The sequence below is a fragment of the Caretta caretta genome, chromosome 4 (genome assembly GCF_965140235.1).
Source record: "Caretta caretta isolate rCarCar2 chromosome 4, rCarCar1.hap1, whole genome shotgun sequence".
NCBI classification, from domain to species: domain Eukaryota; kingdom Metazoa; phylum Chordata; order Testudines; family Cheloniidae; genus Caretta; species Caretta caretta.
Window position 1 is genome coordinate 152,424,089 of NC_134209.1, and position 26,397 is coordinate 152,450,485.

Below are 26,397 nucleotides of genomic sequence, written 5' to 3' on the forward strand. Positions count from 1 at the left end.
CCTGGGCACAAGCCTCAGGCTGCCTGCCCAGCCTCCCTGGACAGCCTGCAAGCACCTGGGCAGCCTGAGCCGGACAAAACTGGGGCACAGTCACAGCTGGGAGATGGGGACATGGAGGCCACATTAGATGAGGGCTGCCCAGTGAGGCTGCCCTCATCCAAGATGGCTGGATGCCCTTATCCAAGATGGCTGTCCCTAGGCCTTAGGTGGTCTGCCCTCATCCAAGATGGCCACTCCTTCAGACCTCAGAGAATCCGCCTTCATCTAAGATGGATGCCCCTCGAAGCCCTAGTTGGTCTGCCCTCATCCAAGATCTGTCTTACTCAGGCTGCTCTCATCAAAGATGGCCACTACGAACTCCTCTCATCCAAGATGGCTGCCTTCTGAGTAGTAGAGCGAGACTGACATTACACGCTCATTAGTAGCAACATATCGGTGCCCTTTTGCTACGTTGCTCCTAAGAGGCTGTTGCTGTTATGGGGAGTGTCATCTGACCAAAGGCAGCCCGCTTTTTCTGAGGTGTCAAACAGCCTAGAACTGACACAATACAGCCTATGTTTACTGCTGTGGCTACAGGACTGCATTAGTGTACGTACTGTTCATGCTGAACAGCGGCTCCAGTCTGCATTTGTCGCCTACGCCCACATTGTAGCAAGAAAGCAGCCTTAATTAACAGTTATAAAAGTATCAACTTTTCTGTTTATGTTTTAAGAACAATCAAACATCAACCATGACAACAAACAACACCCCTCATAGACACTTTTTGTACTGGCATGTACTGTAATGTTTTGTAAGTCACCCTGGATATGGGCATCTGCTAAGCTAATAATACTGTAACAACCTAAATCAAAGTACTATTCCACATCAGTGTATCAACCTGTAAACGAAGCATGGAGGAACTCACTCATTTGGGGTGCAAGAACTCTCTTAATTTGCTCTGCTTCTTCTCTGACACAATTTTGTTTTGAAGGTGGGATTCAAGGTACCAAAGAGCCCGGTAGACCCTGTCCCCAAGTCCCTCTAGCTGCAAAAAGTGCCAAAGTGTGTTCAAAGCCTTCAACAGCTCAGAGTTTGTCGGGGGTGGAACTTCATCAAAATCATCCTCACTCTCTTGATTATCCTCTGGATTATGATACGTTTTATCAACACAAGCTCGTTTCTCTGGCCTTGCTGCAGCGTGCAGTAATTCCTCATCGCTTAGCTCTCTGAACATGAGCAGATCCTCATCCACGGCCACAGCAGCTACTAAGTCCTCTTTTTCCATGTTGACTGGAAGTGGAACATCGTTCAGGGGGTCGTCAGACTCTGCAATATCCTCGTCTCGCCCACCTTCCTCTGGCACAACAAATTTGCCTTTCCGGAAACAGTTGGAAATTGTTGTCGGCTTTACATCTCGCCTGGCCTCAGCAACAAGATGAACGCAATCTAGCAAGTTTACAGTTTTCAGGACTGTCTGAACATCTGCGTTGGGGTCCACATCAAGATCAACATTAATCCGGCTGGCGATTTTTGATCGGTAATGTCCCTTCATGTTCTCAATGACACCTTGAGCCATAGGTTGCAGCAAAGATGTAGCGTTAGGGGGTAAAAATTCGAGCTGAATGTTAGTGAGAACCACTCCTTGAGGATGTATGGAGCAGTTAGCCAGGAAGAGGCATATCTTACGGCTCTGCCAGCAAAGCTGGTGATCCCACTTTTTCAGCCAATTGATGAAAATCTCACCTGTCATCCAGGCATTCGCTGAACTGACATAATTCAGGGGAAATTTCCTGAAAAACTCTGGAAAGCACTGGGGTCGTTTTAACTTCCCGATCATGAACAGTGGGCGTTTGTCACTCCCATCCATGTTGGCACAGGCGGGCACAGTTACCCTGTCCTTTGCCGCTTTCCCTCCTTCTAGCTTTTCATTATTTTCTCTATGTCCTCTGTCACAGAGCCCTTTCAGATAAAGCCCTGCTTCATCAGCACTGTAGACGTCAGCCAGAGAAAACTTTTCAAGGATATGAGGAAGGTTTTCGCACTGCCATTGCTCAGATGCGGGTTTGCCTGCTGACTGGTTTCCACCCTGCTCTTTTTTGCAGGCGACATTGAAGCGTTTCTTCCATCTGGTAAACCAAGCGTCGCTTGCCTTAAAATCGTTCAGCCCAAGGGAAGCAGCGAGCTGACAGGCTTTTTCCTTGACTGCGGGTCCAGCAGCCGTGCCCCCTGCGCCCTCTTCTCCTTGAGCCAGGTAAAGAGAGCCCGATCGACTGCAGGGGCTTTTCCTTCCCGCCCGCGCTTATGGCAGCCGTTCGACTGGCCGGCTTCATAGTTAGCCAACAGCTTTTCCTTCTGCTGCCAGATCCGGCACACGACCGACCGGCGCAACTCCCACTTAGCGGCCACTTGGCTCTGAGTGGCCCCCGGCCTCTGGCACTCGCGGACGATCTGCGCTTTCTCCTTCAGCGAGAGACTCCTTGGCATTTTGTCTGGGTTCGCCCCACACCAAGCGATGCCAGGGGGTGGCGGGGGCCATGTCCCGCCTGCACTGATGGGGCTTGTACCCGCCAGCGGCCAGGGTGTTGTTACAAGGCGCTGTCGGAGGGAATGGCGCTCACACGCTGTGGTTGCTCTTACACAAGGCCCTTGCTGCACACAAGCATCGCCTGCAGCTTCAACATGGCTGCCCCTCTGCCTTGCCCTTATCCAACATGGCTGCCCCTCTGCCTTGCCCTTATCCAACATGGCGGCTTCTTCAAGCATCACCAGCAGCTTCAACATGGCTGCCCCTGCCTTGCCCTTATCCAAGATGGCCGCCCCCACCGTGCTCTTATCGAAGATGGCGGCTTCCAGCTTGGCTTCCCTAGCCGCAGGCGCCTGCCCTTACCTGAGATGGCCGACGAGGCGTCACTGGGAGCCTGCGCCAGGCTTTCCGGCGCGGCCTCTCTATGGTGCGGGCGGCGGCGGGGGCGGGAACGGGAGAAAGTGAAAGTGACAGAGAAGCCGCCGCGCCGCGGGCAGTGACCCCCCCGCCCCCCCCCTTAGGGAGAGACCCCCCCCCCGGAGTGACCCGTCAGGTGAGATCCCGCGGGGGGACACGGGGAGACCCCCCGCTGAGCGCCCACCCCTCCCCCGCGGGACAGGGCCCTCCCCCCCCCCGCTGAGCGCCCCCCTCCCCCGCGGGACAGGGCCCTCCCCCCCCGCTGAGCGCCCCCCCCCCCCCTGCGGGACAGGGCCCTCCCCCCCACGCTGAGCCCCCCCCACCCCCGCGGGACAAGGCCCCCCCCCCGCTGAGCGCCCCCCTCCCCCGCGGGACAGGGCCCTCCCCCCCCGCTGAGCGCCCCCCTCCCCCGCGGGACAGGGCCCTCCCCCCCACGCTGAGCCCCCCCCTCCCTCGCGGGACAGGGCCCTCCCCCCCCGCTGAGCGCCCACCCCCCCCCGCGGGACAGGGCCCTCCCCCCCACGCTGAGCCCCCCCCTCCCTCGCGGGACAAGGCCCCCCCCCGCTGAGCGCCCACCCCTCCCCCGCGGGACAGGGCCCTCCCCCCCCGCTAAGCCCCCCCCCTCTCCCGCGGGACAGGGCCCTCCCCCCCCCGCTGAGCGCCCACCCCCCCCCCGCGGGACAGGGCCCTCCCCCCCACGCTGAGCCCCCCCCTCCCTCGCGGGACAGGGCCCTCCCCCCTCGCTGAGCGCCCCCCCTCCCCCGCGGAACAGGGCCCTCCCCCCCCGCTGAGCGCCCACCCCTCCCCCGCGGGACAGGGCCCTCCCCCCTCGCTGAGCGCCCCCCTCCCCCGCGGAACAGGGCCCTCCCCTCCCCCGCTGAGCGCCCACCCCTCCCCCGCGGGACAGGGCCCTCCCCTCCCTGCTGAGCGCTCCCCCCTCCCCCGCGGGACAGGGCCCTCCCCTCCCCGCTGAGCGCTCCCCCCTCCCCCGCGGGACAGGGCCCTCCCCTCCCCGCTGAGCGCTCCCCCCTCCCCCGCGGGACAGGGCCCTCCCCTCCCCGCTGAGCGCCCCCCCCTCCCCCGCGGGACAGGGCCCTTCCCTCCCCGCTGAGTGCCCCCCCCACCCCCGCGGGACAGGCCCCCCCCCGCTGAGCGCTCCCCCCCTCCCCCGCGGGACAGGGCCCTTCCCCACCGCTGAGCGCCCCCCCTCCCACAGGACAGCCCCCCTGTTGAGCCCTGCCCCCCAGAGAGCGAGACCCCCCCATCCCTGGGACCACATCTAGGGGAGGGAGACCCCCCGGTTGAGCCCCGCACCCCCAGGGGAGGGAGACCCCGGGACGCCTGCCTGCACCCTAGGGAGAGGCGGCCCCCCTCGGCCCCCCCGGGCCGGCATGCCTCGGCTGGAGGAGGTGGCCAACGTGGCGCTGCGGGTGCCCAGCGTCGTCCTGCTGGACCTGCTCTACCGCTGGGACGTCCAGGCCTTTGCCGAGCTGCTCCGGCCCCAGCAGGAGGAGGCCCCCTGGCGCCGCCGCGCCCTCTGGCACGCCTACTACCTGGGTGAGGCTGGGGGGCGAGGGGGGAGCGGCCCTGCTCCGGGCAGCGAGTTCTGCGCCCTCCCCGGGAGCGCCCGGGCGGGGACGGCGAGGCCCCTGGAGGAGTCGGGGCCGCCCACCCTCGCGTTCCCTCTGGATCGTGGGAGGTGCAGACCGAGTCCCAGCATGCACTGCTCCTTTGCGCCAATCCTGATGGCGCGCTGCGTGCGTGGGCCGGCGGTCTCCATGCGCCACCGCTCCCCACGGTGTAGGTGTGGGAGCCGGGGAAGGCGCTGGAGGAGCGGGGCGCTGTCTGGATGGGGGCGCAGGGTCCTGGGTGACCGTGGTGGGTGCTGCCCCCCTCCCCTGAGCTGTGGGTGTGGATAGTGGGGGGCACAGTTTAAAGGTTCAGCCGCCCCCCCCCAACAGCTCAAGTCAGTCAGACCCCCCCATCCCCGGGCACAGCTCTCCCTTGCCCTCAGTGTGCTCCCCCAGAAAGCAGCGCCCCCTGCCTGCAGCGCCCAGCTGTTGTTCCTGCCACTCCCCGTGGGGCACTGATTGCCTGGCCCCCGAGGTCAGGGCTCTGCCAGCTGCCACTCATGGAGGGGGCCCAGCGGCACCATGTGACTGAGTGGGGTTGGCTCTGAGTCAGCAGGAAACCCACATGCGGGAGTGGGGGTCCCCAAGCGCTGGAGGCTGCGTGGTTTCCAGCTGTGGCTTCCAAGGCACCCCCCCCCGCTCCCCAGCCAGGGGCTCCTACGCATTAGCCACCCCGTGGTGTCCCCTATCCCCCAAATACAGAAGTCAGACTATGTGCATGGCAGGCCAGCTTGTGAGAGCGCGCTGAATGGGTCATATTTTGGGTGGAGCTCTTGCCTGTCACATTGCCGGGGGATCGGCTGCAGGAGTGGTGGATCGATCCTAGCGCAGCGGGACCCTGCTTCATTCGCTGCCCAATGACAGTAGCTAACTATAGGCCCGGACAGAAAGGCACCCAAGGGGTCAACCCGGCTTCTCCTGCCCCCAGGTACCTGTCTAGGCAACACCTCTCACAAGCTTTGATGTGACTGGCAAGCCCGGGGGCCTCCACGTCCTCGATGCTCCAGTCTCTGGCAGTTTGACAGCATGATAAAGTTCTTTGGTTTGCAGGTTTTCCCAGGAGAGTTAGCTGGGAGCACAGTTCCACTGCAAACAGAATAGGCAGAATAGCCCTTTCCTCCTCAGGTCTGCGCCCGGCATGTAACTAGCTCCATTTGGCTCCTTCCAGGGCCAGCAGGAGCTGTTCTGTTGGCTCGTGAGCTCTGGAGGGTGGATGCTGCCTTGGGTGAGGGAGCTGGGTTTGGGTTCAGAAAAGAACTAGGTAAGTTCCTGGAGGATAGGTCCATCAATGGCTGTTAGCCAGGGCTGCAACCCCATGCTCTGGGTGTCCCTAGCCTCTGACTGCCAGAAGATGGATCACTCGATAATTGCTCTGTTCTAGTCATTCTCTCTGAAGGCAATTCCCTGGCATTGGCCACTGTGGGAAGCCAGGACACTGGGCTAGCTGGACCATTGGTCTGACCCAGTCTGGCCGTTCTTATGGGTTTGATTCGTGCATCATCCAGAGAATCATTACCCACGTTCTAAATGCAGACGCTTTCTTGTTGCTGTGTGAGGAGGGAGGACCTGGCTTGATGGTCGGGTCCCAGGGCAGTTTGCAGGACTGGCAGGTTTCATTCAAACCCGTTCACTTGCAATCCAAGCCTGTTGGCTCAGGCGTCCCTGAGAGGCAATGAATACAGAGTCCCACGGTGCCATTTTTACTAGAACATGCAGGGTTTCCCGTTCTAGCACAGTGGTGGCTCCTGCGTAGAGAAAGGCTTTGAGTCCAAGGCTGCCGGAGAGAGGAAGTGAGGCCCAGAGCGGGTAAGGGAATCACACGCTGAGGTGCCCACACCTGAATGCGCTATTCCAGGCCTGGCTTTGTAAGACCAGGTACAGAACAACTCACCCTGCCGCAGACAGGCCGGTTGCCAAGGCACAGTGTTAGGAAACTGATCCAGCCCTCCAATGTCTTTGGGCCTTGCTCTGTGAGTTACGGTTGCAGGGCGGGGACTCTGGTGCGAGACCTGAGGCCCAGGCTGGCCAGAGCCCCGAGGGCCTACAGGGGAGAGGCAGCTGCTCCCTCCTGGCCTGCCGGATGACCCACACTGGTGCAGCTGCTTGGAGAGAGGCCCCAGCTGACCCCCGCCCAACGCCAGCACATCTGTTAGGGCAAGCGGGGCCAGTTTCTCCATTACCACCGAGATCTGCTGGGCCGAGGAGAGAGAGGGCTAGAGACTGGCTGTGGTCCTTCTGCCTTAGCCCTGCTGTGCTCGTCTGCTAGTGGCTCTGGCAGAGCACGTTCAGTCGGAGGCCAGGAGAGAAGGTCTTGGGGCAGCGTCGTGATGTCCATGCGGAGGCGAGGAAGGGGGTAGCTCAAACTCTTCTTGGTGCGGGAGATTCAGCAGCTAGTCTGCCCTGCCTCTTGGTCCCGTGGCATCTCTCTCTCCAGGCAGCTCGTTTGCTACGTGGCTGCGTCCCGTGCCCTGTTGTATCACGAGATTCGTTCTTGCCTCTGATGCAGCCCCGCAGGGGAGGAGGCACCCGTTGCAGAGGAGGGAGCTCTCCTGAGTAACATGAGTCAGCCGCAGGGTTCACTGGGGCCTGGAAGTGGGCACCCAGACTCCGTGGGGATGGGTGGGGTACAGAGAGTCTAGATGGATCCAGTACCAAAGGTTTTTCCTTCATTGTCCATGCCGGTTCCATTCCCAGCACCCAACCGCAGAAGCTGAACTGGCCTTAAGACTCTCCAGGCGGGGGACCCCCACCCCCTGCCTCAGTTGCGGTGTAGCAGTGGATCTGCTTCGTAGCAGCTGTGCCGGCCTTGGTATCCCCGGCTGTCATGCCCCATGCTCTGTTGGAGACGGGGAATGGCCTATGATTCCATGCAGTGGCGGATTCGTCTGCTGCACCTGAGGGAACCAGCACCCACGTAGACAGGGAGCGGGGCTTTGTGGCATGGACCTACGGGCCCCTGTCTGACTCCCAACGTCTGCACCTGCCCTCACCTGCTGGCATGGAGGGACTGTGGATTTTGCTTCCTCCCGGGGGAGGATGTATCCGGGAAGCGGGGTGGAGGGTGCAGGCTGCTGCAGCGGGTGTACATGCATGTTTGCAGTGGGCTGCACTGTCTGGCTGTGCCAGTCAGGTGGCCCATGTGTGTAAGCCACCCAGCAGCGTGGGACAGTTTGCAGTGGGCGTGCTCATGGGTGGCAGAATGACGTAATTTGAACAAGTGCAAATAAATCTTTATGCAACCCAGTGCCATCCAGACATGGTGCCTGCCACATTCCATACAGAAAAATCTCTAATCCACCCCGTGGCATCCCAGACTCTGGTGCTACATGGCCTATAGAAAAACTTTTTAGAAATGTTTTAACGAGTTGAAAATGCAAAATTATTTGGGACTATTTTTTTAATTTCTCCACCTGTAAACAGGGCTGGATTAAGACAGGGGCTTTAGGGGCTGCAGCCCAGGGCCCCAGCTCAAGAGGGCCTCGCAAAAATAAATCACAGGCAGTGATCTCCGGGCCACTAAAAGAGGCACTCAGGCAGTTCTGCCTGCATGCCGTGGCCCCACACCGCTCCTGGAAGCGGCTGGCTGCTGGCCCATCTCTGCAGCCCCTCATGGGGTCAGGGAAGGAGTCTTTGCATGCTGCCCCCACACCTCCCATTGGCCAGTTTCCCCTCCTGTACCCAAACTCCCTCCCAGACCCCGTACCCCCTCCTGCACCCCAACCCCCTGCCCCAGGTCAGAATCCCCTCCTGCACCCAAACTGGCTCCCAGACTCCACACCCTCTCCTGCACCCCAATCCCCCACCCCATCCCCCTCCTGCATCAAACTCCCTCCCAGGAAAAAGACTTGTATACAGGGGCCCCACAAAATCTAATAGCCCCAGGCCCACAGGAGACTTGATCTGGCCCTGCCTGTAAAGTACCACGTTAGTAGCATAAATGACTCTACAAGTCATGGAGGATGCTAGAATTGTAGGGAATAGATTGGAAATCCTAAAAGTGCTTCCTTTGTAGGCACACAGCCCTCAAAGTCCGACACCTCTGGACCATGCTGGGTCCGTGCTGCTGCCCTGTCCCAGTGGGGAGTGTTTATGTGAAATCGTCCAGCTCTTCGCTTTCCCTCTTGCTTCTTCATCTTGCTCTTTTCTGCCTGTCTGTTAGATTGCCAGCTCCTTGGGCAGAGACAGTGTCTTGTGAGGGGCTTGTCTAAATGCAGGTGCTGCTTAAACTGTGCTTGTGTCCCCAGGGTTCCCCCCAAATACGTGGTCTCAGCAGTACCAGTATAAAAATGCAGATACCCGGGTGACTTGGTCCACATAGGCGGGGTATAAGCTGTACCAGTCAAAGGCACCATTATCCTAGTATTACTGTTTCATTGGGAGTGGGGAGGTGTGTGTGTGATTTTTTTATCCGAAATAGTTTAAAACTATCGACCAGGCTAGAATTGTCTGTAAAGCTCCAGGCAACTTGTGACGCTCTGGAAAAAATAACCCCGAGCTGTTGGTTGGCTGCAGGTCACCTACCACGCTGAAGGGTTTTCAGGGCCTTTTATATTCTCTGCCCTGTGGAAGATCTCAGCAGCAAGATGGAGTTTGGAGTCACATGGGCAAGTCACATGTCCACACATGACTCAGTTTGTTACACGCCAACGCCATTGTTTACATGTTAGTTTGAACGTTCCCAGGAAAGCTCAGATGTGGATTGGCATCTCCCAAAGTTCATTGTCAGTTAAGTGTTTCTTTATTGGGCACTTACTGAGAAAAGTCCTTTCTCAAGAAGCTGACCAAATGCTTCACTGAGGCTACTTGGAATCAAATACATTTGAGATACAAGTACATAGCCCATATTCATAACTTCAAATACACAGATGATACCCACATACAGCTAGCATAATTATAACCAGCAAATCACAACCTCTTCCCATGACAACCTTTGTACAATACTTGCTGCAAATACATAACCGTGGTGGCAACATTGACCTATGACGGGGTGGCCAACCTGTCGCTCCTGAGCCACATGCGGCTCTTCAGAAGTTAATATGCGGCTCCTTGTACAGGCACCGACTTTCCAATGTGCGGGGTGTGGGGGGGGGTTGCTCACTGCTCAACCCCTGGCCCTGCCACAGGCCCTGCCCCCACACCACCCCTACCGCCCCCTCCCCTGGGCCTGCCGTGCCCTCGCTCCTCCCTCCCCCCCAGCCTCCTGCACGCCAGGAAACAGCTGATTGGGAAGTGTGGGTAGGGAGGGGGAGGCACTGATTGGCAGGGCTGTCGGTGGGTGGGAGGCGCTGGGAGCGGAGTGGGGGAGCTGACCGGGGGCTGCTGATGTATTACTGTGGCTCTTTGGCAATGTACCTTGATAAATTCTGGCTCCTTCTCAGGCTCAGGTTGGCCACCCCTCATCTATGCGGTCCCAGATCATATTAATAACGTCGCACCCCTTTCCCAGCTCTGACGCCACAGAGTCTGCCTGTGTCCCTGTCCCATTTCCCACCCCCTTAGCAAACATGATTCCAATTTCCTTTCCACTTCCTGTTCAACCCCAGTTTATAGAGTAATATTCCCAGCTATACCTTAACCCGTCATTTTACTGAAATCTATCTAACCAATCCTAACAGATTGTAACGTAATTCTCTAACCAGTTATATCCCACTACCCTAATTAACTTGCACCTAGCAAAATTAATTATACAGCAGACAAAAGAAACAGAGAACCAGACAGATTAACAATAGAAAAGTGGGGGCCATAAAGATAAAACATACAGAAATGAGGGTTTCACAACCACAACTATTGATAAGTGATTTCTCACCAGACAGGGTGCTATCAAACTAAGTTTTCTTTAACCGTCTTTATCTGGTGGTGATGGGCATTATCAGGACAGGATTGTATTTCTAAGAGCCAAGTACCACCTTATTTCAATGTGACTGGCTTGTGATGTGAGGATTTCAGAGTAACAGCCGTGTTAGTCTGTATTCGCAGAAAGAAAAGGCGTACTCGTGGCACCTTAGAGACTAACCAATTTATTTGAGCATAAGCTTTCGTGAGCTACAGCTCACTTCATCGGTTGCATCCGATGAAGTGAGCTGTAGCTCACAAAAGCTCATGCTCAAATAAATTGATTAGTCTCTAAGGTGCCACAAGTCCTCCTTTTCTTGATGTGAGGATGTGACCGTTCCCTTCCCAGCTTATGGCTGCCCCTGCTGCTTAGCCAGAGGCCTTAGCCTAAGAACAAGGCCTCAGACTATCTGAGGGAGAGAAGACCCATACACAGGCAGACTGTGATTTTCATAGAATCATAGAAGATCAGGGTTGGAAGGGACCTCAGGAGGTCATCTAGTCCAACCCCCTGCTCAAAGCAAGACCAATCCCCAACTAAATCATCCCGGCCAGGGCTTTGTTTTATACCTCTATAACTAGCTAAGTGATAAAAATACACTAAGTTCTTAATGTGTAGGCCTTTACAAGCTGGCCTGAATATCTATATTCTAACAGCTGGTTAGGTCTTGGGTGGGATAATTGCAAGCAAACCCCGGCTGGCATTAGGGATTCAGTGGGTGGGTCCCTCTCCTTGGAGTCAGTAGCTTGTTCTGCCCTCATGCAGCCCCTGCAACATGTGATAGCCACTTCCCATTGTTCAGTATCGCTGTTCAACATCTGCCGCGCCCTGCTCCAGAGGTGGCTGCATTTCAGTGGTGGGCGAAGCCCCCCCTGTGTGTAGCTTGTAGATGGAGTTGTTTGGGAAAGTGCAGCATAGTAACACATGTGGCTGAGTTTGAACTGGTTTCTGTTTTCCTGGCTCAGGTAAGAGGATGGGGGATGGGGCAGAGAGACCCCAAGAAAAGGCTTGAAGAAGAGAGACCGGCGCTCCTGCGGGGCTAGCTCTGGGCGCTGGGTGCTGTTTCTGGCTGTGCCCTCGGGGGTGGGTGGGCAGCGCAGTGATGGGAGACCGCAGGCACGGCTGGCTGACCTGTTCTCTCCCTTTCCCAGGCCATATGCTGTGTGTCGGGGTGCTGCTGCTCCCAGTCAGATCCCTGGTGAAACTTTACCTCTATGGCCTGACACTGCTGCTGCTGTTCGTGGGGCACCAGACGGCCAGGTGAGCCCGGCGACCTGGCTGCAAGCCACCTGCCTTGCCCCGGGGGCTCTGTGCACTCACCACGGCCCTGGCAGGGGCAGGCAGCGTACATGGCTCTTGCAGGGTGTGGGAGCTAGCGGTGCACCCCGCAGCAGAGCTTGGTACCCTGGGAGGAGAGCCCCGAGGGAGAGCTGGATCTGGGGGAAGCTGGGACTGGAGACACGTGCTCTCGGGCTGTGACTTCACGGCTCCTGGCTGCAGGGGCGGCTCCGACTCCTGGCCCTGGGGTAGCGCTTGCCCCTACGGTGTGGTCAGGAGCCAGGAAAGGAAGGTGGGTTGGGTTTCGCTGGCACGGGGACTCGTAGAAGATCGCAGGTGCATACCTGGGGCTCTGGCTAACTAGAGTGAGTCTGGGGCACTGTGGGGCTGACAGGAGAGGAACAGGCACCTGCTGCTAAGACCCCACCCCTCTCCTTCCAGGGACTACATGCGCCATGAGATGGAGTATGAGTTCCAGGGGGCTGTGTACCAGGACCCTGTGGTGCTCAGCCGCTTCCTGACCGCCCTGACAGGTGAGGCTGCAAGCCCCTGTGGCCGCCCTTTCCTGAGACGCCTTTCTCTGTGGGGCCACCCCATTTTCCCCTTTGGCATGGGGATCAGATGGAAGCCCCGCAGCCCGAGGGAGGGGCGTGTCCCAGGGTCAGGGTTTTCCTATGGGATCCCTCCCATCAAAAACTGGAACGGCCGCAGAGCATGCAGGGCGCCCCCAGCACCTGTTCAGGGAGCACTTCCCAAGGAGCGGAGCCGAGAGACCCACAGACTCTCTAGCTAACGGCTGGCACCTGGTAAGGGTCGGGGTGGCCCTTTAATGGCCTCTCAGTGTGACCACGGCACACCCGCTCACGCAGCATAGTGGGGAGCACGGGGGGAGTCCAGCCTAACTGCTGGCTGAGCAGCATCTCTGAGCGACCGGCACCATGCTGAGGGGGCATTAGAAACACCTCGAGTGAGTTTGAATCCAAATCCTGACCGCATCTCTGCTTGCCCTGGGGCGTGTGAATTCACACCCCCCTTTGGGCTTCGAACGGGGACTGGGTTTGGACTAAGGGCTGGATGGGTTAGGTGGCCATTTGGGCGTTACACCCTCAGTTACACGCTGCAGCCCTGGCTCTGCTTTCAATCCGGCTTCTCCCAGCGGAGTGTGTCAGTGAGTGGCAGGTGGAAGCTCCCCCAAAAGGGATGTCTCTGCACAGGGGTTTGTGCCCCAGTAAACTGGGGCGAGGCGATGTGTAGGGCAGACCGACAACTACCCAACTGACCTCAAACGACACAGCTTAGGGCTACCCAGGGGGACAGCGCCCTCCGGTGGCCATTTGTAACCTGGGTGGGGAACTCTTTCCTGCAGGCAGGGTGCACGTCGAGCCCCTCCCATACAGCCTCTGTGCAGCTGTCTGGGGGCCTTGGGGAGGAGGGTGAGCCCAGGCCTGCTTGCAGCAGTGTCTGGGAGAGCTGGTGTGTCTCCCTTCACCCAGCACCTCTCATCTGAGGATCTCAAAGCACCATCCACGATCACTGAATAGCAAACTTCCCACTGGCCCCTGGTGGCGGGGGCAGCATTAACGGCCTGTTCCAGGTGAGGCAGTGTCTCACCCACACCCAACAAGGAGACCGTGGCAGGTCTGGGAACAGCACCCAGGAGTTGTGACTCCCCACCCTGCGTTCTAAGCACTAGGCCATGCTGCCTAGGCTTTGGGCTGCAGCCATCATGCTAGCTGGGAACGCTGGTTGTGCAGGGAAGCGAGGGGGGATGTGGGCAGGGGCCGGCTGTGAGCCACCGTGCGCTCCAGCTGCACTAACGGGCCTGCTCTCGCCTTCCCGCCAGGCCAGATCTTTGTGAGCACACTCTGTGCCCTCCTCATGAAGACCAAGCAGGTGTGGCTGTTCTGTGCCCCACTGCTCCCGCTGCTGGCCCGGCTCTGTGGCCTCCCCCTCCAGGCGCTTCCTGTGGTCAACGCCTTTGCCACCTCCGTCACTGTGGTGGAGGTGCTGTACGTGGCCGCCTCCCACCTGCTGGCTCCCTTCCATCTGGCTGCTGCGGTGTGCAGGGAGATGGCTCAGGTGAGCGGCTGGCATGCAGGGAGAGGGTGGGTGGGGGGAGATGAATGGGTCCGGCAGTGCCCTCAGGCAGGTAGCTCGGGGCGCTTCACAGTGAAACCAGACTGGTCCAGGGGTCTGGCCAGGTCAGGGGGGTGGGAATGGGACATGGGGCCTTGCCCCGTAGGGGGCACTGGTTCCAATCCAATTGCAGGGCAGGGGACTGGCTGGCTCAGCGGGGCAGGAAATGAGACACGGGGCCTTGCCCCTCTAGGGTGGGAGACTTGGGGAGGGTGGGGGAATGAGTAAGGCTAAGATGAAGTCATGGAACCCGTGACTTCCAGCGACCTCCGTGACACTGGGGGCCCCGCAGCTGACCAGCCTCTGCCAGCAGAGGGGGACCCTGCAGCAGCCCAGCCTCTGCAGGCGGCAGGGGATCTCCCACCGCTGTGGGTGGCGGGACCCCCCGCAACTGACTGGATGCTGCCATCGGCGGTGATCCCTGAGCTGCCCAGCCACCGCTGCTGGCAGGGGGCCCCTTTGCAGTGGCCCACCCATAACCTCCTCCCACCACGCAGCTCCCAGCCGCTGGCAGCAGCAGACGGACCCCAGAGCTGCTCAGGGGCCCCCCGCAGCTGTTCAGCCACCATGAGCAGCCCCCTCCTGCCACTGCAGCTCCCAGCCTGCTTTGGCAGAGGAGCCCTGGACCTGCTCAGTGCTTGCAGGGGGTCCCCTGCAGCTGCCAGCCCCGCAGGGGGACCACTTCCAGCCACTGGGCAATGGGGTCCCTGCAGCTTCCAGCTGGACCCTCCTCCCTAGACATTCTGCAAGGGATGTTTTAGTAAAATTCAGGGACGGGTCACGGGCAATAAAGAAAAAAACACGGAAGCTGTGACCTGTCCCTGACTTTTACTAAAAATGTCCGTGACAAAATCATAGCCATAGGAATGAGACATGGGGCCTTGCCACTTGAGGGGGTGTCCAGGGTGGGAGGACTGGCTGGAGTGAGGGCAGGAGATACAGGGCCTTTTCCCCTCTAGGGGGCGCTGGCTCCCATCTGACCCCAGGGCAGGGCAGCTGGCTAGCTCAGGGGGCTGGGCAATGGGACCCTCCAGCTCAGAGGCCTAGTTCCTGTCGAGCCCAGGGTGGCGGTGAGGTGCTGTGTGTGAGACAGGCTGATGAATCGGAGTCCATTGTAGTCTGAGACCCTTCATGCAAACCACCATCGGAACTGGGCCCCTTTGACTTCCTTCCGGACAGTCCCCAGGGCGGGGTCAGGAGCTCTGGACTCCCCTCTGGCCGCTGGGGAGCAGGGATGTGGCTCGCTGGTGTGAGGGCAGGGCACTCTCCGGGAGCAGCCGAGGTTCTGTCTCCAGGGCTGTGAGCCCAGAGCTAGAGACACTTCAAACACTGCCCCCAGGTGCCCTGTAAACCTGCCCGCTGAGCTGGTACAGAAGTCTGACTCCCCAGTCCGGCGGTCCCTGCAGTCCCGTGTCTGGACGCTCTGACTCCATCACTCTTACCAGAGGGGGGATGGAGGCACCGGCTGGCGATGTGCGTGATCAGACACACCCCTCCCTCAGCTGGACTGGGGCTCTCTGTCCAGCACACAGAGCTGGGAAACGTTCAGCCCTCACAGACACTCCTCCACAGTAGATCCCCACCGCAGCCCCCCGGCCCAGGCTGTGTGACAGCACTGGCTAACTGGCGCCTCCTCCCCAGGGACTGGAGATGTACAGGCTGGTGGCGCTGGCCATGTCCCTCTGGAGCCAGCTGGCCATCCCGGTGCTCTTCCTTGTCTTCTGGCTGGTGCTCTTCACCCTCCAGATCTACTCTTTCCTGGCCTCTTCCAACAGCCTCCTCGCCCAGCAGGGGCTGCTCTTCATCTTCCTCAGCAGGTAGGAGGGGGCGACCCGCGCTGGGGCAGGGGGTGGAAAGACCTGGAAGGCCGCCGGGGCTGATCCAGGGAGCAGTGGGGTCAGGCTGCCTGTGGGGGTGGGGTGGGGGGGATCTAGGCCATTCTGGGCTGCAACTCATCTGTTGCCAGGGTTTGAGATAAGGGACGTCGCATACAGGGCCTGCTTGGACCTCAGCAATTCAGGTCCGGCTCCTTACTGCCCCCTGGTGTTACTGCTGCGGTGCCATACCTGCCTGCTCTCCTAGCCCATTCCCTGGGATCTGTCCACATGGGTTAAGGGGATGGACCCGGGGCCTCCCAAAGGAGCGTCTCACCCTGCCGTGTGCTCTGTTGGCAGCGTGGCCGAGTGCTGCGGCACGCCCTACTCCCTCCTCGGCCTGACCTTCACTGTCTCCTACCTCGCCCTGGCCGTGCTCAACCTTTGCAAGTTCTATCTGCTGGGCTACGACGCCTTCCAGAATGGCAACGTCATGCACAGGTGAGGGACCGCCGGGGCAAGGGCATCGCTGCCGTGCTGGGGCTGAGGAAGCCGCAGGCTCGGCTTCTGGTCTGGCGGCTCTGCGAGTGACTGCGCTGGGCATGTCTGCACTGCCACCGGAGGTGTGATGGCACCACGGCTAGACGTACCCCAGCTGGCTTGGATCGAGCTCGCTCCAGTAACGAGCAGCGGCAGCGTGGGCAGGCTGCTCAAACACGTACCCCAGGCGGGCTTCTCCAGCCCATGCTGTCGTGGCTTCCCGGATGCTGGTACTGGAGAGCGCAAGATGCAGGCTAGCTCAGGTCCGTCTACGCATGCTGCATCACTGCTCTGATCGCAGGACACACATGCCCCTGGCGGCTGCCTGGCAGGACGCCGTCTTCCTCTCTCCGCTCTCCCTTCTTGTCTCTGTGATCCATGAGCTGGATCTGACTCTCTCCTGCCCATAGTCACACTCCCCTGGGGCTGGGCACCTGCATGGTTAATTGTGACCCCCGTAGTGCTGCACGGCAGAGAGAAAACACGTCCCACAGCCTGGGCAGCTTATTATCGGCCTGAGGCAAAGTGCTGGGCAGCTGTACGGAGAGGGGGGTGTGACTGATGCACAGGATCCGTGTGTGATGGGTAACCCCCACTCCGGGGTGCCACCTGATGTACTGGGGTCGCACTGAGCCCACCCGTTCCACCAGCCCGGGCTTCCTTACCCTGTCCTGCTGTGCCAGGCCCTCAAGCCTCCTCCAGCACACACGCAGGTAGGGACACGCCCAGCTGCAGAAAGACACAGACACTGAAATCAGCTCTGCACGGGAAGAATCAGCTAGGGGATCGCCCAGCACTCAAGTGCACACTCCCTCTGGGGTGCAAACCCAAAATTGTATTGTCTTGCGCTGCACAGAAAACTGTACAGCGTAAGCTCAGGAAATTCGCTCCCTCCCACAGTGTGGAGGAAGTTACGCACAGCTTTTTGCCCCTCCCACCCTGTTGTGGATTTCACAAACTGGTTTTAGAGAAAACAAGAGCAAATTTACTAACTACAAAGGATAGGTTTTAAGTGATTATAAGGGCTAGCAAACAGATCAAAGCAGATTACCCAGCAAATAAAACAAAGATGAAATATAAGTTTAAAATACTACAGAAACGGGTTACAAGTAGGAGTTTCTCACCCTAAATGTTGTTTTAGGCAGATTGCCCTGCCCCAGGTGACTGGCTGGGTGCTGGGAGTTTGGACTGCCTTCCCTGGCGATCTGGGCTGTGAGCACCGCTCCCCCGAGTCGAGGGCATTGCCTGGTGACAGCACTGTGCGAACGGCAGCTTGGCTGTCACTGATTTGGGCAGGGTCTGAGTCCCGGCATGCAGCCCTGCGTGTGCGTTCATGCGCTGGCCACTGCACGCGTGGTCACCGTGGCCGCCTGCTCAAATAGCCGGTGATGCTCCTGGCCGTCTGCACTAGCAGGTCCTGGCTTTGCACACGCAGCGGTGGTGATCGCATGCCTCCGGCGGGCGCGCAGTTCTTGGTTGAAGCCCCATGCCTTCTTCTCCTGCTCGCCTGGCAGAGGTGTGACGGAGGGCGTGACGCTGCTGCTGCTGGCTCTCCAGACGGGGCTGCTGGACCTGCAGATCCTGCAGAGAACCTTCCTCCTCAGCATCATCCTCTTCATCGTGGTGACGTCGACCCTGCAGTCCATGATCGAGATAGCCAACCCCATCGTGCTGGCGCTGGGGGCTTCGCAGAACAGGTAGCACCCGATCCCCCAGCCTCCCAATGGGGGCAGCAGGATCCGGCCCAGCTTCCACCTAGCCAGAGTCCCAGCCCTCCCCATGGCTGGGGCTCATTGCATGGGGATCTCCCCAGACCAGGCACAATCCTGGCCGCCCCTCGGGACTGCCTGGGGCTTGATGCAGCACCCTCTTCTCTCAGGGCCCACTCCAGAAAGGGTCCCATTGACGTCACTGGGTTCTGGATCAGGCCCTCGGACAGGCTACTGCTGAGCGCAGTGATGCCGCTGCCTTCCCCTTCGGCCCTCGCGGAGCCGCTGAGACCCCTGGCTGGGAGACGGTGCCACGGCTCAAGGGAGAGTCCCCAGCGGCCACGAGGAGCTGTATGGGATGCAGAGCAGTGAGGGCAGAACTGGCTGGGCCCACAGGTCTCCCTTAGCTCCACCTGCCCAAGCTGGGACGGGCAGAGTGTTGTGCGTCTCCCTCACTCCCAGCCGGTCCGGCAGGCTCCGCAGCCCTCTCCTCCGTGGTGGGAGGGATTCTTGGGGCGCCACAGCGGGCACTGGGGAAGCGCTGGAGCCCTGCAGGCTGAGCTGTGGACTGGCCAGGCCTCTGACTTGTTCCTCTTCCCAGGAGCCCTTGGAAGCACTTCCGCAGCCTCAGCTTGTGCCTCTTCCTGCTGGTTTTCCCCTGCTTCATGGCGTACAAGATCGCTCGCTTCTTCCACATGGACTTCTGGCTGCTGATCCTGGTCTCCAGCTGCATGCTCACCTCCCTGCAGGTATGGCCAGATCCCCTTCCCCACATCAGGGTCTCCAGCTGCTTGCTCACCTCCCTGCAGGTACGGCTGGGCCCCTCTGCCCCCGATCAGGGTCTCCAGGTACATGCTCACCTCCCTGCAGGTACGGCCGGGTCCCCTTCCCCCCATCAGGGTCTCCAGGTACATGCTCACCTCCCCATTTGCAATCCCCCAGCTTCTTGTTACCCTTCTCTGATCACACCCTGCTTCGTCACACCCTCTCCCCCGAGTCCGGGTCCCTAGCCATGTGCTCCCCTCCCTGCCAGGACAGCCGGGTCCCCCTTTCCTCAGTTCAGGTCCTCTGCCACGTGCCTCTCTCCCTGGGGCTATGGCCATGACCCTCTCCCCCCAGTTCAGGTCCCCAGCCACATGCTTCCCTCCCTATGGGTATGTCTGAGTCCCCTTTCCCCCAATCTGGGTCCCCAGCTGTGTGCTGCCCTCCCTACTGGTACAGCCGGGTCCCTCTTCCCCCTGATCCAGGTCCCTAGCTGCATGTGCCCCTCCCTGCAGGTACAGCCGGATCCCTCTTCTACCGATCCAGGTCCCCAGCTGTGGGCTCCCCTCCTTGCAGGTACAGCTGGAGTCTGTTCCCTACAGCATCTGTCCCTCCTGCTAATGAGCACCTGCCCCCCTCAAATCCCAGCTGCCGTGGTGCTGCCCTGGCTGGCTTGGGTCCCTCTGAACTTCCTCACAGCCGCTTCCACTCCTGGCCAACCTACATTTTGTGCCCTCTGCAAACGCTATGACTTGCCTGCTGGCCTCTTTGCAGAGCGTTACTGACTGGTAAAGAGTGGCCACAGCACGGAGCCCTGTGCCCTCGCTGGGAACCCTTTGCCCCCGAAACCTGGCCACTCAGCATCCCCTGTCCCTGGGCCAGTCCCGACCTGCAGTGACACCTCGCTCGCAACCCCTTCGTTTCCTTCCCTCCCACCCTGGGGGGGACCTTGCCAAGGGACACGTGACAGTCGTGGTAACCAAAGTCACCTGACTTTCCAGCATCTGCCCCCTGCGAGGGGTGTGGGGCTAATTGGCCCGGTGGCTGTTGGCAGCAGAGCATCATCCCCACTCTCTGACCCTTTGCACCAGGTGATGGGCACCCTCTTCGTCTACGCGCTCTTCATGATTGAGCTGTTCCAGGATGCGCCCCTGGAGAAGACGGACGAGATCATCTACTACGTCAATGCGGTGAGCCGGGTGCTGGAGTTCCTGGTGGCCGTCTGCGTGGTGGCCTATGGCACCTGGGAGTCCATCTTTGGCGAGTGGAGCTGGATGGGCGCCTCTGTCATCATCATCCACTCCTACTTCAACGTGTGGCTGCGGGCCCAGTCAGGCTGGAAGAGCTTCCTGCTCCGCAGGGAGGCCGCCAAGAAGATCAACTCGCTGCCCAGGGCCACCAGGGGACAGCTGCGGGACCACAACGACGTGTGTGCCATCTGCTTCCAGGTGAGCCAGCCGCGCCCTCCTCCCCCCGGGGGGCAATGTGGTGTCAGCACTCACCAGCGGGGACGGTGACTCCAACTCCGGTGCAGAGGGGGTCTCCAGCGCCCTCCTCCTGCACCGTCTCCACTGCCCTGCGGCGTAGGGCACTGCTCGGGAACCTGCCCCTGCTCTTCGATGAGCCTGTGTGGGGGACGGGACGAGTTCTCTTGCGCAGATCAGAAACCCCTCTCCCCTTGAGTGCACTGCGTATTTCCAGGGGGCCCCCTTCCCCAGCCCAACCGGCTCTGCGTAAGACGGTGGCTTCCTGGGGGTTCAAGGAGCTCCTCAGTTGGCCTCCACGTGCCCTAGATCAGGGGGAGGGTTGCATCCACTTCGAACAGGCTGCGAGGGTCGGGGGGGTGTCCCTGGGGGGTTTGCACCGAGATCAAGGGCAGTGACTGACCCAGCGGACCCCAGACTTGTCGCCTGCATGGCCCCCTTGTCGGACGTCTTGCTCCCTGCGGCCCCAGGCAGCCTGGCAGAGAACACCGGCGTGACCTGGCGTGCACCGTCGGTGCGAGGTCACAATGTGTGGAGGACGCCAGTCCGATGAAGTGAGCTGTAGCTCACGAAAGCTCATGCTCAAATAAATTGGTTAGTCTCTAAGGTGCCACAAGTCCTCCTTTTCAGTTTGTAAAATGCCATCCTCCACCTCCTAGTGATTGCTCTAACCCTGCCCGCAGCTGGCCTGACCCCACCCCACACGGGCTGCGACCCAGAAGGTGAGAACCGCTGGGCTAAACCTTGGGCAGTTAGTTGCTCAGTTCTTGCGTCCATTCAGCATGGGGGCAGGGGAGTTTCCTGGGTTCAGGCTGCCTGCAGACTCACAGGCGGACGCTGCAGCTCCCGTTACACTCGGGCCCGTTTGGCAAGTGTGCTCCAAGACCATGAGCATGAGAAACTTTTATTCTTTGATGAGATTCTGCTGAGTCTGGTTATGCCACGTGGGCCCTGTAACTGCCCCAGGCCGTGTGTGCACCTGCCCTGGAATCCAGGCCCACGTGTTCCAGGCTCCATGGGCGTGCAGTAGAGTTGCACACTGACGAGGATTCGAGCCCTTACCGTTGAGAAGGGAACCCTAGAAAACCTGGCCTTAGGGAGAGGAATGCAGCACTGACTGCCTGAGTCTGCAGACAGCCTGGAACAGGAGCTTGCTGATCTGTGGTGAGACCATGCCTTGTGCCGTACAAAGGATGCCAGTGAGGGGGCCTCTGGTGACAGCCCAAGCTGGCAGGTGCCTCACGGTGCAGCTGGCCAGCAGGATGGGTGGCTCACGTCTCCTGGTGACTTCCTAGGGGCCCTGAATGTGAGGGCCAATGGGCAGGCATAGGGGTGCTGGGTAATGGGGCATTTCCTGGCTCCTCGTCTTGGGGTGCCAGCCATGCTGGAGAGGCTGGTGTAAGGGTTGGCAGCACCCCATAACACCTCCTTGCCCTTGATGGCACAAGGGAGCCTGGGATGGCCTCTTGAACCAGGCTCTGTCCTGGGTGACTGGAGACTGGATCTTCATACCCCATCCCCATCATGGAGCAGGTCCTCAAAGATCATGGAGCAGGTCCTCAAAGAATCAATCCTGATGCACTTGCATGAGAGGAAAGTGATCAGGAACAGCCAGCATGGATTCACCAAGGGAAGGTCATGCCTGATTAATCTAATCGCCTTTTATGATGAGATTACTGGTTCAGTGGATGAAGGGAAAGCAGTGGATGTATTGTTTCTTGACTTTAGCAAAGCTTTTGACACGGTCTCCCACAGTATTCTTGTCAGCAAGTTAAGGAAGTATGGGCTGGATGAATGCACTATAAGGTGGGTAGAAAGCTGGCTAGATTGTCGGGCTCAACGGGTAGTGATCAATGGCTCCATGTCTAGTTGGCAGCCGGTATCAAGTGGAGTGCCCCAAGGGTCGGTCCTGGGGCCGGTTTTGTTCAATATCTTCATAAATGATCTGGAGGATGGTGTGGATTACACTCTCAGCAAATTTGCGGATGATACTAAACTGGGAGGAGTGGTAGATACGCTGGAGGGGAGGGATAGGATACAGAAGGACCTAGACAAATTGGAGGATTGGGCCAAAAGAAACCTGATGAGGTTCAATAAGGATAAGTGCAGGGTCCTGCACTTAGGATGGAAGAATCCAATGCACCACTACAGACTAGGGACCGAATGGCTAGGCAGCAGTTCTGCGGAAAAGGACCTAGGGGTGACAGTGGACGAGAAGCTGGAGATGAGTCAGCAGTGTGCCCTTGTTGCCAAGAAGGCCAATGGCATTTTGGGATGTATAAGTAGGGGCATAGCGAGCAGATCGAGAGACGTGATCGTTCCCCTCTATTCAACATTGGTGAGGCCTCATCTAGAGTACTGTGTCCAGTTTTGGGCCCCACACTACAAGAAGGATGTGGATAAATTGGAGAGAGTCCAGCGAAGGGCAACAAAAATGATTAGGGGTCTAGAACACATGAGTTATGAGGAGAGGCTGAGGGAGCTGGGATTGTTTAGCCTGCAGAAGAGAAGAATGAGGGGGGATTTGATAGCTGCTTTCAACTACCTGAAAGGGGGTTCCAAAGAGGATGGCTCTAGACTGTTCTCAATGGTAGCAGACGACAGAACGAGGAGTAATGGTCTCAAGTTGCAGTGGGGGAGGTTTAGATTGGATATTAGGAAAAACTTTTTCACTAAGAGGGTGGTGAAACACTGGAATGCGTTACCTAGGGAGGTGGTAGAATCTCCTTCCTTAGAGGTTTTTAAGGTCAGGCTTGACAAAGCCCTGGCTGGGATGATTTAACTGGGAATTGGTCCTGCTTCGAGCAGGGGGTTGGACTAGATGACCTTCAGGGGTCCCTTCCAACCCTGATATTCTATGATTCTATGATCCCGTTCCAGCGGGACAGCGGTGTCTGTCCCAGCCCTGGCTGTGCTGGCCGGCTCCCCACTAACCCCTCCTTCCTCTGCCGGGCAGGAGATGAACATGGCCGTGATCACCGACTGCGGCCACTTCTTCCACACGGGCTGCCTCCGCAAGTGGCTGTACGTGCAGGACACCTGCCCCATGTGCCACCAGCCAGTGAAGCCCTCGGCCACCAAGGGACCGCAGCCAGCCGGGGGAGAGCGGGCGGAGCCAGAGCCCATCCCAGAGGAGGGGGCGCCTGAGAATGCAGATGCCGGGGCTGCGGGAATGGCAAGGACCCCAGACCCCAGCAGGACCGCTGAGGGCGGGGAGTCCAGCTGGCAGGAGCAGGAGAACCCAGCACTGGCAGAGCCCAGCAGGGCCGGACTGCTCCCAGAAGCTGTGCCCCATGGGGAGGGCGAGCCCATGGACCCTGCTCAGAGCAGGACTCCCCAGCCAGTGTCTCGAGGGGGCTGCACTCCACAGCCGCGTGCCAATCCGGGGCGCACGGCCCTGCTGGGAACCCCGCCCCCTCCGGAGTGGGGCGGAGAACGTGGAGGGGGGGCAGGAGCAGGGACCAGCACGGGCTTCGACGGCCGCCACTGCCTCTCTTAGCGTTCAGCCTGGGGCGCCGGCCCCCCACCCCCGGAGCCTGGGCTGGCGCCTCCCTGCAATCCGAGTGCGCAGCGACTGCCAGGCATGGCCGGTGCCAGCAGAGGGGGCGTGACAGCCGCTGCCGGGCTGGGAAGTGTAACGCCCCGTGTCCTGCCCTGGAACACGCCCACTTAGCCCCCAGAGGACGGGCCTGAGTCGCCCTTTGGCACCTGTCTGCAGACTTGCTGCAGCTCCGGAGCCCCCAGTGCAGTGTGCCCACCCCGTATGCAATGCCGGAGCGCCCCCTGCTGGGAAGAAGCAAGCATGGCTTTTAGAAAGCCGGCAGGGCCCAGCCCAGCCCTGCTCCGGCTGCGCAGAAACAACCGGGAGGCACTTGGATGGCTCGTGCTCCATTACGAACGGGGACCACCGGGCTGGGCTCCCCATGGTTACAGAATGAGGCGTGTTACTGCTGGCTCCCTGTCACTTGGCTGCTGCTGCTAAGCTGGGTGCCAGATCTATCTGGGCTCTGCCCCAGCGCAGGGGTTCTCAGCCAGAAGGCAGCCGGAGGCACCTGCCCTTCCCTTCCCCTGCCGAAGTGGGAGAGGCCGAGACGCACTGGCCTGGTGGCTCTGGCATGACTGGGGCTTCCTGCAGCTGCTTGGGACCATGTGCGGGAAGGGGGAAGGAACCTATCTGGGCGGGCCCTGTGCTCTCCAGGCCGGGCCTGTCTGCGGTGGGAGGTGGCCTGCTGCACCACTGCTATTACAAGGCTCCTGGGGGGACCTCGGCACCTCCCAGGATTGGGTCCTGGGCAAGGCAGTGTCCCTTTCCCTCTGCTGGTTCAGCCTGCAGCATGCCCGGCAGAGCCTCTCCCTGTATCAGGCCAGTTCTGCTCTCAGAGGAGTTCGCCCTGGCAGGGGAGGGGCCAGGCTGCTGTGACACAAGGGCGCATAGCTGTGCACTAACAGCAGCCATGTCTCACCCCAGAGGTGGCTGCATACCAGTGGTAGGCAAAGCAAGTACAGGCCGTGAAGTCTCCCCCATCTGTACTCTGCCCTCTGTGAAGTATTTATCTACCACAGGTCCATGTCCCTTTCCCATGCAAGGCCCAAGGGAATGTGATGAAACTTGAATAGAAAACCCCTTTTGTTTTTAAAGCCTCAGGGATAAGTAATTCCAAGGAAGCTGTGACTTCTACCGGAGATGGACGGGCCCTCGTACAGCTGGGCTGGGCATGTCTGCGCAGCGTGTAGGATCCATGTGGATGCGAGGTGTTTGATCGCTGTCAGCTCTCTTCCCTTTGGAAGGGACCCCGTCTGGCTAAGAAGCCTTATTTGTGTTACCTTTGGGTGATCAAAGCACCTGGAATGTGCAGATTCCCATTCAAGCTGTCGCGCTGTGGGCTGTTTGCACTCAGACCGGCGACGTCCCGCGAGATGGACATGGCAAACAGCACAGAGTGGCTACGAAAGTGCAATTAAAAACACGGAACATTTGTGTGGATCATCACTTACCTGTGAACTGGGGGGTGGGGGGGAGTGGCAGGGCGGGCCCCGCTCCCTGTGTGGGTAACCCTAAACCGAAGGGAATGGCCGCAGGCTAAACAGCCACCTGCCCTCATAAACAGGGGCCAGGGCTGCCCGGTGCTGGTAACCTGCTCCGGCACCGCAGGTCCAGCCGGGTTCCCTTCCGTTCTCAGCTCTTCAGTGTGCCCCAGTCCCGGATCTGCTCCAGCCCTGCACCTGCCATGGCTGCTGCCCACTGTGCTGCCTGGCTTAGCCAGCTGCAGGGCCCTGGGCTTGGTGGTGAGGCAGGGGCCTTTGGAGGCTGTTGCCCCTCCCGCTCGATGCCAAGGGTTGCCCCTGTGCCGGCCTGTTCCTCTGTGCTGCTGAAGTCATGTAGCCAGGCCTTGGCCACAACTTCAGGGCAGCAGGGTCAGCGCAGGTTCTTGGCTGGAGGGAACATGGAGGCCGCGCTGCCCAGCTGCTGGGGTGTGGAGCTGACGCAGTGTCCCGCAGTAATCCCCCTTCTCAGGGGAGGGACAGTCCGAGGGCCTACTGCACACCATGGGGCCAGGCCACCACCCAGAGGGGCCAGAGAAACTGACCGTCGCCGTCTCTGCTCCTCACGTGGGGCTTGCCCTGCCTGGGTGCGTGGGGAAGCAGGGCCCTGCCCCTCCCCGTCCCAGGTGGCTGGAGGGGTCCAGCTGGCCCCTTCCCCTCTGGGCAGCCATTCTCCCCACCACCGGCCATGCTGAGGAGCAGGCAGGGGGAGATTTGTGAGGAGGTCTCTGTCATCACAAACCAGTAGTTTTTGCTTGTTTCTTGGAGCAAGTTTGATTTCCCCCCTTGAATCTCTGGCGGTTCCCTCAGCCCAGCTGAGCAGATGTTGGCTTCTGGCCTGGTTCCTCTCCCAGTTCCCCCTGGATCCGCTCCCCCAAACCCGGGCTAACCCTCTGTGCCAGCCGCATCGCTGTTCTTGACAAGGTTTTGATGTGGGGGGGCTGTTCATTTTGTTCCAGGTGAGGCTGTTTAAGGCCCAACCAGCCAGATCTGGCTCCTCGCTGCAGGGACTGGGCAGGCAGCGGCCTCCTTAGGTCTCTGAGCCCAACGACTGAAGCTCAAGTCACTGGGACGGTAAATTGGGCCAAGGGGGATCCCCTCGGGCTGGGGGGGAAATATGACTGGTGTGAACCCTGGGTCCTCTCTGCTCACCATGGGCATTAAAGATCCTGCCCAGCTTTGAGGTTTGCTCTGGAATCCAGCCCCCCTTCAGTCCCTTGTTCCAGTTGCCACACTCCACCCCAGAG

General features: G+C 59.6%; 1 protein-coding gene across 3 annotated transcripts; it reads left to right on the forward strand.

Moving 5' to 3' along the window:
• The first annotated feature begins 4,132 nt into the window (after nt 1-4,132).
• On the forward strand, nt 4,133-25,083 carry LOC125636057 (RING finger protein 145). Of its 3 annotated transcripts, XM_048848580.2 has the most exons (10): nt 4,133-4,477; nt 11,536-11,644; nt 12,104-12,195; nt 13,506-13,741; nt 15,440-15,615; nt 15,973-16,113; nt 17,667-17,849; nt 18,463-18,610; nt 19,715-20,071; nt 23,064-25,083. In XM_048848580.2, exons 1-10 carry the CDS (start codon nt 4,312-4,314, stop codon nt 23,604-23,606), a joined length of 2,151 nt encoding a protein of 716 aa, XP_048704537.2. In that variant the 5' UTR covers nt 4,133-4,311; the 3' UTR covers nt 23,607-25,083. The 3 variants fall into 3 exon arrangements, with proteins under 3 accessions (XP_048704537.2, XP_074984281.1, XP_074984282.1); XM_075128180.1 differs by lacking the exons at nt 4,133-4,477; nt 12,104-12,195 and having other exon boundaries at nt 11,555-11,644; XM_075128181.1 differs by lacking the exons at nt 4,133-4,477; nt 11,536-11,644 and having other exon boundaries at nt 12,106-12,195; nt 13,511-13,741.
• The last annotated feature ends 1,314 nt before the right edge of the window (nt 25,084-26,397 follow it).

Coding starts and splice junctions, on each gene's coding strand:
- LOC125636057 (XM_048848580.2), top strand. CDS start 4,312: ATGCCTCGGCTGGAGGAGGTGGCCAACGTGGCGCTGCGGGTGCCCAGC. Junction 13,742..15,439: donor TGTGCAGGGAGATGGCTCAG/GTGAGCGGCTGG, acceptor CCTCCTCCCCAG/GGACTGGAGATGTACAGGCT. Junction 16,114..17,666: donor AATGGCAACGTCATGCACAG/GTGAGGGACCGC, acceptor CTCGCCTGGCAG/AGGTGTGACGGAGGGCGTGA.